This window comes from Zingiber officinale, chromosome 8B (assembly GCF_018446385.1).
Source record: "Zingiber officinale cultivar Zhangliang chromosome 8B, Zo_v1.1, whole genome shotgun sequence".
NCBI lineage: Eukaryota > Viridiplantae > Streptophyta > Magnoliopsida > Zingiberales > Zingiberaceae > Zingiber > Zingiber officinale.
In genome coordinates, this window is record NC_056001.1 from 31248040 (window position 1) to 31259449 (window position 11410).

Genomic DNA, 11410 nt, shown 5'->3' on the forward strand with positions numbered 1-11410 from the left:
TTTCCCTGTTCCTTCTTTTTAGCTCGAGGTCTATCGTTGCCTCATTGTCCACAGGCCACCTCCATTGTCGATCACCTTCTCCCTCATGGAGGTTTCACATCCTCTTTTCTTTCACACACACACACACACACATAACCCAATCTCTTCCCTCGCCTTCTCTACACTGACACCGCCTTCCTAATGCAGCACTCCAACACAGAGACACCCTCTCCTCACGCGACCACCTCCATCATCGCCTCCTTCGTCGACGGCCACCGCCTCCAGCCCAAGCAATCTCCCCTTCCCTCATCTCCTCCCGCAAGATGCTGTCACCAAGAGACCCTTTCTCTTTCACGCCACCTCCCTCACGCGAGCTCCCTTGCCCCACGTCTCCACCATTGCTTCCGCCTTAGGATCCGGCCACTGCTGTCGCCTCCAACACAGATCTCATCGACAACTGCCATCTCTACAGCTCCCTCTTGGCCAGCTGCCTTCATTGGATCTCCGCTAGCTGACCTTGCCGCGCCTTCTGCCAACCACGTCACCTACACCTACCCCCTCTCCCGTAACCGGCCTCCAAGCCTGCTAGGATCCATCTCTGAGCCCGTGGGGCTCTACCTCTATTGCCATCTCTGGCCTCTGAGTCCGTTATTCTCTGTCCAAGCCGTAGTCGATCTCCCAGTGGTAGCCAGCCCCCATCGCCGCAGTCGGGCCTCATCATAGCAGCCAACCCCCATCGCCGCAGTCATCCCTCATCGCTGTAGCTAGACTCCATCGTCGCAGCCGATCCCGTCATCGTAGTCGGGCTTCGAGCCACCTCTAGTTTTCGAGTCTCCTCCAAGCCGCCTTCGGCCTTCAAGTCGCTTGAGCTGTAGTGGCTTGAAGCCCTGGTGTGCTCCACCTCTAGAGTCGTCCGACTTTTGGGCTCCGCTGATCTAGATCAGTTCATCTTTGAGCAACCCCATCGTTCGGACGCCTCAACTCACATCCCATCCCACTCCTACGTATTATAAAAAGTTCTGCCCCCACGGATCCTCCTGTGTATTATAAAAAGTTCCGCCCCTATGGATCCAGGTACGCATACATACCGACACACAAACTCATATACAGGCACATACGTCTCTTCTTACATTTCAGCATTTTACCGTTCCGCTCCATTTATCCTTCATCAAAGACTGACTTGAGAGTTGGAGTGGACGAGCCAGAGCACCCCCGATCTCTATTCTAACCCCTCCTTCGCTCTATTACTCCTTGCATGCATCTTTGAACACCTCATCCTCCTAGCTCTTCCAGCGATGAAGGCAGCTCACCTTTTCTTCGGAGACTATATGATTTGATCAATATTGAAGACATCTCATCTTTCTTTTCCTTCTGGTCATAGTGACTTCGTCAACATTTCAAACAGCTCTCCGATGGCTCGTTCTCCGAGTGGAATGGTGTTAATGACTTTGGCATCATTAAAAGAAGTTGGTTGGAGTAGACTGAAAAAGAGAAGGAGCTCGATGGAATTATGTAAATACAGAGGGCTTGATTGAATTAGAATTCTACTAGTCTCTATATCTTCATTTGCCGTCAACTCTCTATTACACCGATTGAATTATATGTATAAAGTTACACTTATCTACATTCTTAAGGTCTAGTTAAATTTAAAAGTTGACATAATTTTAATCAAATAATTGACATCTGTTAGTCTATATCAGCTTGATATAATAGAAAATCTCAACCAATTCTTTTTTTTTTAAAATGAAAAAGACAGATGCTAATAATAATAAAAAATGAGCAAAATATTTTTAGAAAGTAAAATCTTAGAATATTAAATTTTAAATATTTAATTAATTAATTTTGAATAAAATAGTTTCCATGTTATTCACACAATGCCTTCTCTCACTTTCCTCAAAACATACAGTCCCAGTTCAAGTCTGCCAGAGAAAACCTTAAGTTCTATAAATTAAGCACTCAAAAGAGTTTATTGATTAAAAAAAAAGTTTATTGATAGTGTTATAAAAAATCCTGTTCATGATTCACAAGAACACCAACATGAAGCTTGATAAAAAAGCAAACAAAATGAAAGCACTAATTAGAGTAACAATAAGAGGATTAAACTTCGAATTTCAAATGGGATGAATATTCTTAAAATTAGCTTTTGAACATGCATAAATTGTGCTCCGGACATATTGGTTGGGCGAAGAAGCCCAAAATGGAACAAACAAGAGAGATATCTGGCAATCGATGGCATATGAACTTGAAGCACAAAATGGAAGGAACAAAAAAATATCTTACAATTATTGCTGAATTGTTCGATAAGATAATGTCTTCCAGAGCACATCCACCCAATTTAAACACACAAATCTAGAGATATAAATGGCTGCTGGATCTTATAAGAGCACAGGCAGAATCTTCACACCTCACAAAAGAATCCATCCTTCAAATTTGGAGTCTACTTGACTTCATTGATGGATTGACTGCAATAAATTACAGACATCAGTTTGAGGGTCAAAACAAGATCTTGATGCTGAATAGTATTGAAATGGCAAAATATGATTAATAGAATGCTTCAAGTAAAATAATGACTCAGAGGCTCTTACATGATGTCAAAGCGTGACTTGATCGTATCGACTTCCCATTTCAATGATTCGAACCAGTTGACATCATCAAGTCTTGCAACATGCACCTTCTTCAGCTTCTGTGCGCTCTCATGTCCAATGGGGAGTCTTGCTAGGTTCGAACAATCACCGAAATGGATGTACTCCAATGATGGCCAATCCAAGGTTTTTGCCGGTTCTCCTTCAAAGAAACATATTAGTCTGGGCAATTTGATGAACAATAGTCGCTTGAGGATGGGGAAAGCCCCCTTCTTCAAATCACAGCCTTCTTCGTTGGCGATGATAGTCTCGATGGAGCTGTTATTTTTTATCTCCAATCTTTCTAGGCTTTGAAGCTCATTTGCAATGCTTGGCAAGAAAACATGTTTGAGGCATGGGCAACCCATTATCTGTAGTTGCTTCAATTTCTTAAAAGTTTCAGATGGTAGCAATCGTGAATGAGTTGTGTCCAATGTCTGCGAGAACAGATTCAATAGCTTTTTACAATTAACAACTTCAAAAGTAGTGAGGTTATGCAAGCTTCCAGGAGGAACAACTCCATTGCAGAAACTGATTACATCCGACATCTGAGATACTCGTATCATTTGCAGTTTCGGAAAGATAACGGAATCATGCCCAAGCCCTTCGAAATTTAGCAGTACATGTGGCCTGGGACATCCTTCAAGAAGAAGCTCTACTAGACTTGGATGCACTCTCTGAAGCAAGTCTTGCGGCAAAATGTCAACAATGTTTCTGCACCATCTTAATTCAAGTGTTCTTAATTTTCCAAGTGAATGAGCAGGAAGCTGGCCATGACAAACCTGTTCCAGCTTCTCCATGTCCGAAAGGGTTAGCTTCATGAGCTCGCCAAATGCATTCGACGGAGTATCATCAGTTGACCATAGAAGACATTGGATTTGATGGCAGTTCACAATGAGCAAAGACTTCAGAGTGGCAAAGCAAGACATGAGATCTGTGAAATTCCATTGGCAACTATCGAGCCTCAATTCTTCGGCACTCCTGAGAAAAGGCTTACCCCAACTGATCATCGACTGGCTTGCTTGCTTTATAAAAAAGTTTCTCTGGTATTTAGAAGCAAGTGAAAACCAATCTGGCTCATTATAAATAATGAAGTGGCGCAAGACTTTGTAAGCATTGTTAGGAAAAACTTGTTCAGAAAAATCTCGAGCACACTTGACATACAACTCAACCCTGACCAACCTTTTCAAAGATGCAACCTCAACTAATAGTTCTTCGGTCACATTGTAGCCTCTCAAGTAAAGTTCTTCAAGTTGAGTTAACTTTGGTATCAAATTTCTGAGTATCTGCAGCGATGTGCAATTGGACAAGTCCAAAAGCTTTAGTTTAACCAGACCATCTATGGTTTCCGGTAATGCAGTAATACCTCTGCATTCCTGCAAGGTAAGTATTATGAGTGTCTTTAGCTCCCCGACAACATTTATATCCTTCAGCTCTTTACATCTGTCTAAACGGAGAGTTCCTAGACCATTTAAGCATGTCAATGAGGAAGGTAAAGAAGTAATGCCCGTATTACTAAAATCGAGGACATTTAGTGTGGCCATATTTTCAAAGAAATTGATTGGCACCCTAGTAATTGGGTTCATATTCAGCAACAACAGAATTAGTTTGCAGCAATTTGGTTTTTCAGGAATTTCTTGCAAGAAATTGTTTGAGAGTGAAATTCTCTTGCAATCTGCTAAGTTCCCGCACTCCGGCCAATCAGCAAGGCCATGTCCAGCTTTAACAAGAAAATGGTTGTTGTCCTTGGAGCCAATATATACAGCTACATCTCGCACCACATCATGAAGCTTCACACAACCTGCTTTCTTACTATCAAGCAGTAAACCTGAAAGTTTAAGTTTTTGGAGCAAAAAATGTACTCTGCCACGTACATCCTCTAAAGTGGAGAGATTACTCAATAAATTCTCTCCCACTGCATATCGAGTTACTTCATCTTCACTGATGTCATAGTCTTCGCGGAACAAACAACAGTAGAGAAACAACTGTTTTAGTTCAGCAGTCTTCAGGTTTTGATAACTTAGTTCTAGCGGCTTGTACAATTTTTCCTCTACCTCTTCCATGTTTAAAGGAACGGCTTGCTTGAGTTGGGACAGGGCATCTTCCCAAGCACTTGAGTCCTTGTAAGATCGTAATGCCCTTCCCACTACAACAATTGCCAACGGCAAACCACAACATTCTTGTGCTACCTTTCTCGCAACCGGTTCTATGCCATCAGATGCAGCAACTTGTCCTGCCCTCATTCTGAAAAGATACCATGAATCTTCTTCAGACAAGGTGGCAACTTCCACTGAGACATCAGTTTCCATTACATTGCATGTTTCAGCTTTGCGGGAGGTAAGTATGACTTTACAACCCTTGTGTTCTCGGTATGGAATCCCAACTGCCTTAACCAACTCCAGCCGTGCCCAAACATCATCCAACATTATCAAAACTTTCTTCTCCTGCTTCAACCTAGTGACCAACATCTTATTTGAGGAGTCACGCATGTCGAGTGCATCAGCAATGTCGCGTTGGATCTGAGCTATGTTTGGATTCTGTGACACAACCACATCTATTACCACATCAAATGTTTTTGCTTCCTTCACCATTCTGCCTATTTCTTCCATCAATGTAGTCTTACCTACACCACCCATGCCATATATTCCAATCAGATTCACTTTATCATCATTTAGTGCATCTATAACCTTTTGCATTGCCTCTTTGGTGGCACCAAAGCTCACAAAATCTGCGTTAGATGGGTGATTAACAGTTGATGGATCAAGAGGATGAGAAAAAGCTTGGAAGTTGCTTCGATCTAGTAGTTTCAATGCTTTGTCCTTTTTCCTGGTAGCCTCCCGTCCGACCTTATAACGAGATACCAAACTAGGGATGTAGTATTTCTCATCCTCTACTATTCTGTTGAAGTTTTTCTCGATATTATTAAACTTCCCCTCCAGTTCAAGAACCTTGTTTAGCCACAAGTTGACTTCATCACTGATAACTTTATTGTTTCTTTTAGCTGCCTCCACTTTTTGTTGTGTATCATCCCTGATGGCCTTTAAAAGATCAAACTGTTCTTTGAGTTTTTCAAATTTCTTTTTGCAATATATAAAATAACATGCGTGTGTTTTTAATTTATTCCAAGAGTACTTCACAATCTCATTCCCCGTCCCTGATCCTATTCCTCCACAACAGGTATTAAAGCAAGGAGGAACCATGATCTGCGCAGGAAGTAAATTTACACGGTGGTCTATTTGGTAGTTCAAAAATCAAATAAAAAAAAAATTGAAGCACTTGATGAGAAAAATCAGATCTACCGTCAAACAAAGCAAAGTTAAAGAGCCAAAACTTTCATGGCTTTCACAAAAGAATCCTTTAGTTTCATTTGTTCTTGATGGTTCCAAAATGCGAAATTTTCCACCCTAATATGAGAAAACGAAGCAAATACACGAACAAAAGCCTCTCTCAAGATCTGATTGTGCCAGTTAACAAAGATGATGTTTCATGTCTTTCACACGAAAATTTCCCAAACACATCGCAGTAGAAGAATCAAGTGAAGATAAACATCATAGTTTAGGTTGCCCGATTGCACATAGAACACTCGAGAAATATAAAAACATCGAAAGAGAAGTTGACGACCATACCTCCGCAATGTCAATGATCGCGAGCAAGATGGAACCAGAAGCAACCAAAGGAGATAACAAAATGATGAAACCAGAACAGTAGCGATGGGAGGGCATCCGATGTCACATACGATGACTGAGGATCAGTATCCACCATTTTTTTTTTTAAACAAATAAATTATTTTAATAAAAATATTTATTAAATTCTTATATTCGGTCTGCTATTCCTCGTCTCGTCTCGTGTGAGGCGATAGAGGGAGGCCCACCTGACACAGAGTCAACTGTCAAGATAAATGTCAAAGTCAAGAGGGTTAATACCTAGGTGTCAAAGGACCGAATAGAGGATAATTACGACGACCGGTCGGGACAGTCAGGGTCCGGCCGGCGGGAGGCATGTCCGAGCCGACCACTCGTCCCGCTCAGGATGATACGTAAAACAGCCAGCGCTCAGTACGGAGCAGCAGGACACCAAAGGAGACCGGATAGCTTGTCCGAATGGAGGAGACAATGTTACTACACAGTCACCGTACAGAAGACCAATTAAAGTCGATAGAGTGGAGAGGTCATGACCGAGCGGCTACCCCGATCAACCAAACAACAGGACCTGGTCAAGGACGGAGTGGAGTTTGGGTCGAGTGGCTATCCCGCTCGGCCAAGCAACGGAACCATTGCAGTATCTCTTGACATCCTTTTGGAAGATAGTAGTTGCTGACACGAGGCATGGTCGACTGGCGAATCGTACGATGAAAGCTTCTATTATCTTGTCAGGGATATGCATACCTTGTTAAGGTTGTTGGGATGTATACTATAAGTCTAGATTTTGTATGAACATATGTTTTTTGAGATATTTTGAAATGAGAATCACTTTGGTCAAATGTCTGCATTTTATATTTATATATGTCGATGCAGTTGTCCATTTAATTTATATTGTAGATAACATAGTATGCGGTGTCACACAGAAGATCATGTTATCGGTTCCTTATAAATTATAAATAGTAGCTCACAACCAAGATGGATAGGGACAAACCATTGGAACGGTCGTAGTGTAATTTGGTATTAGTTTATCTTGACTATATAATTATACTAGTACACTATGTGTGTATTGAGCAGGACCATTTGAGGTTGTTCGATTTATACTGACTATATAAAAAAATAGAACCTCTATTATTATGGATGCGCGTACTCTTAATCCCGATATAATAACAAACATATATACTTAGTATTTATTTCTTTAACTTATCAATGAGTGAGATTTATCGTTAAATCAATAGGTCCGATAAGTTGGGAGATAGTACCATTTATATGGTGTGTTGTTGATTATAAAGAGAAATTGTGCCCTATTTATTTAGGTTGATGATGTCCCCTTGATGAGCTCATAAGGATTATCATGTAAACCCTGCAGGTGGACTTAGTCTGACATGATAATAAAGTTGAGTGGTACTACTCTTCGAGTCAGATGTTAATTAAATGAGTTGTCAGTAATTTATTTAATTAATGAACATACGATATCTTAAACACAGGGAGATTAACACACTCATGATAAGTAGGAGCTCATATTGTAATATGAGATTGGTGTGGTAGTTCAATAATGACCCTTTAGTGGTATGAGTTATTATTGATGAATTTGAGTTGGGTGTTCGGGTCGAACACAGGAAGCTCAAGTTCATCAGGAGGTTAAAATCAATTCCTCCTCTAGGTCCCTGTTGTAACCTCTATATATAAAGTCTCGCATCCACCCTTCCATAATCGGGTTTGGTTTAACTTAACTTAGTTTGGTTTAACTTAACTTGATTTGGTTTAATTTAACTTGGTTTGGTTTAACATAATTTGTTTAGATTTTTTCTAAACAAATTTTTGTTAATTTTTCTTTCCTTGTAACCGAACCCTCTCCCTTCTCTCCTTGCGGTTGTCGCCCCCTCTCCTCCTCCTAGGGTCGGCGTCACAACCCCCTCGACTCCTTTTGTAGTCGACGGTTTGGAAGAGAAGAAAATAAGAGTGGTGTTGTCTTGGTAGATCGTCGCCCACACGACGTTCAAGAAGATGAGAGGAATACGACAGAAGATTAAGAGGTCTTTAGCTACGAAGAAAGGTACAACTAGTTCTTTAATTCCGTTGCGTATCTAGTTTTGTTCTTTTCGTATCGATTTTGGATATCAACTTTGAATACCAACAAAAAATGCCAGTGATCTTGTACTTCGATCAAGGTGTACTTTGATCATTCAAGAACTTGCTTGATTGATCAAACACATGTCTGATCAAACGTGCGGGTTGCTAGGAATAGTTCTGTACTTGTACAATTTTTGTACGAGAAATTTAAACATAACGGAATTACCAGCGCCAACAAAGGTATGGTTTCAGAAATACTTTCATGACAGGTCCTTTCATAGGATGTATTGGAGAACGTATCCACACCTCGAGAGGCATGCACATCGCCTACCAAAGTTCTATATAAAGAAGGGTCCATCATCGTCGGTGGTATGTGTTATTATTATTTGGTGCTAGTTCTATTGTTACTCTACTTCTATAATTTCGATGATTCATTTGAATATCGAAGGGTCAATACTAGGAATCCTTTATTTGACTCGATAGTGATATTACTTATTTTACATAGTGGAACACAATCTGTACTCGTTCAATGAAGTCGCCACATTTTGAATTTTCTATCTTCCCGGTTTTAGATAGGAAGACGTGCTATTTTCTATGGGAAAAAAAAACAGATGAGATATCTATGGATATCGGATGCAAAAGTAAATTAAATTTTTTGCCTAATATAATAACCAGACTAAAGTTTTTTTTTTTTACAAAAAAAAAAAAAATAAGGTTTATATATTTTTTTCACACTATAATTCTTTTACGTTGAGGAGTTGTGGCCCGGACTTGCGTCGCGTCACACACGCCAACGTTGTTTTTTATTTTGTTTTTTTATTATATATATATTTTTTAGCTTTGGGTATGTTATTTTGGATTTTACTTTTCAAATTTACAGATTGAGTTTAAAATTTTATTAGGTGTGCACAGGATATAATGTAATGTAATGTCGTTAGCGTATCAAACCTAAGGTACGAATAGGTGATTATTTAATCTGATCTAAAGTTTTCTTTTATATTTTTTTATCTTCTATTAGGATCGGATATCAAATTTTTCATGAGAAAATTATGAGTCTAGATCTTATGGTCCATAATTTCTAATCTCTTCTTGGTGTCTTTTATAATTTACATGTCGGATTGCGGTTGAAATCCAGTTGAAATTGACTATGATCTCCCTTGGGTTCATTTTCATACCTATGTTATAGTTTTGAATCGAGTCAAGCGATCGGATGCTATCGACGGTGGACAGGTCGTCCCTTACTCGACACCATACAATTCGTCCCATCGCCGGTGACTTTCGATCACCTGACTTGATCCAAAATTATAATTTAAGTGAGAAGATAAACCCAAAGGAGATCGTAGATAATTTTAACTAGATTATAGCTAAGATTTAATGTGTTAATTACAAAAGAGAAAAAAAAATATTAGACAAGAGGATCTGAACTCAAAATTATCATCCCTAATGAAATCGGCACTTTCACAGTTTACTCTATATTAGAACACAATGACTTCATTAATTATTGGATAAATATTAAAAAAACACCTCTTATTTTTAATATTATAAAATATATCATAAAGATATTTCCTTTTTAATTTTTTATTTTAAAATTATTCCCTTTATTAGATTGATTACATTATTATCAAAACTGCTTTAATATTAATTGACACTATTTTAATTTGAATAAAAATTACTCAATTTTGATAAATCTGCTTTAATATTAAAATTAATTTATTATTGATTAAAAATTATAACTTTATTTTTAACTAAAGTTAATTTAATAATATTATAACAGTTTTAATTAAAATTACACCACGTGATAATAATTTTGATTAAAAATTATTTTAATTTAAATTGAAACACTTTTTGATTTTTTTTATCATAGGATGGTATTTAAGAATAATAAAATTAGAAGACTGCTTTTGCTTTCTACTATTTTCATAAAAAAAAAATCTAAATTTCTACACCAACCTAACATTAAACTCATTAAAATCTCACTTTAATTGAATTTTAAGATAATCCATTCAAATTCTTTTTATAAAGTTCGGAGTCTCTAATAAAAAATTAGTAAATGTGTTTTAAATTTATATAGATGAATATGAAAGTGAATGATTCTCAAAGGACTTATATGCAATTTTGTTATATTGCAACTCAAGATTCCTCCTTGTTTATTTTTGACAAAATCAATTTGAAATCTTAATTAAAATTAAATAATCATTTTGAAATATACAATTTTATCTCCTAGTGATTCTTGGTCAAATAATCGCCAAGAATGACGTGACACAAGTTGTACTATGTGATAAATATAATTAATAAAGATGTGAAGATAATATTTTAGTCGGACAAGGACAAACTACGACAATAGCTTCGTTTTTTTCCTCACTTCCTTCAACATCACTGTATTCGATCCCTTATTACGTCGTCGTCGTCGTTTAATATTGTCTAATGAAAATATTCATTGGAGTCATCTTAAGTGTTTTTTTTTTTCAAAAATGGATAAGTGATTTTCTCTCTAATATTTTATTTTTTTTATCATGTCTATCAGCCTATTTACTTTAATATCGTCATCAAATCATCATTATTACATTAAATCCCATTAGAATTCCGAAATTAAATGTATTTGACCCCAATCAAAGTTTAAGATTAAAAATTAATTAAAAGGGTAAGGGTGAGACAATGAGAAGATACGCAAACTCCAAAGTCCGAGGGATAGAAATGGTAATTGAAAAACAGAGAAAATTTGCAGTCCTAATTAAATCAAAATTTTGATCTCTAGAACAAAGAGTAGCTAGAAGACCTAAATTAAAATTTTCATCTCTATTTTTCATGGAGTTGCAAACTTGCAATTGCAAAGTCCAATAGATAGATGTGGCCATTGAAGAATAAAGATAAGCCGGAAGCTCTAAATCAAATTTTCATCTCTATTTCTCAAATTGTTGGAATTGCAATTTTAATATAGTCTTCCATCTTGAATTCTTCATAAGCTTAGTAAATTTTCATGTTTTATCCATGTAATTGGTTATCATATATGTGATATTTTCTATACCAAATGATTACTTACTAATATTTTTTATATAGGTTCATTAGAGTAAAAAAAAAAATGATTCCTACTTCAAGAAA

General features: G+C 37.6%; 1 protein-coding gene across 2 annotated transcripts; it reads right to left on the reverse strand.

The window, feature by feature from the left end:
• Positions 1–2076: 2076 nt before the first annotated feature.
• On the reverse strand, positions 2077–6343 carry LOC122015142 (probable disease resistance protein At4g27220). 2 transcript variants are annotated; one of them, XM_042571875.1, is made up of 3 exons: positions 6227–6343; positions 2565–5638; positions 2077–2441 (listed from the first exon to the last, which is right to left on the reverse strand). In XM_042571875.1, the coding sequence occupies exons 1-3, from the start codon at positions 6320–6322 to the stop codon at positions 2417–2419; spliced, it is 3195 nt and encodes a 1064-aa protein (XP_042427809.1). In that variant the 5' UTR covers positions 6323–6343; the 3' UTR covers positions 2077–2416. The 2 variants fall into 2 exon arrangements, with proteins under 2 accessions (XP_042427809.1, XP_042427808.1); XM_042571874.1 differs by having other exon boundaries at positions 2565–5803.
• Positions 6344–11410: the final 5067 nt, after the last annotated feature.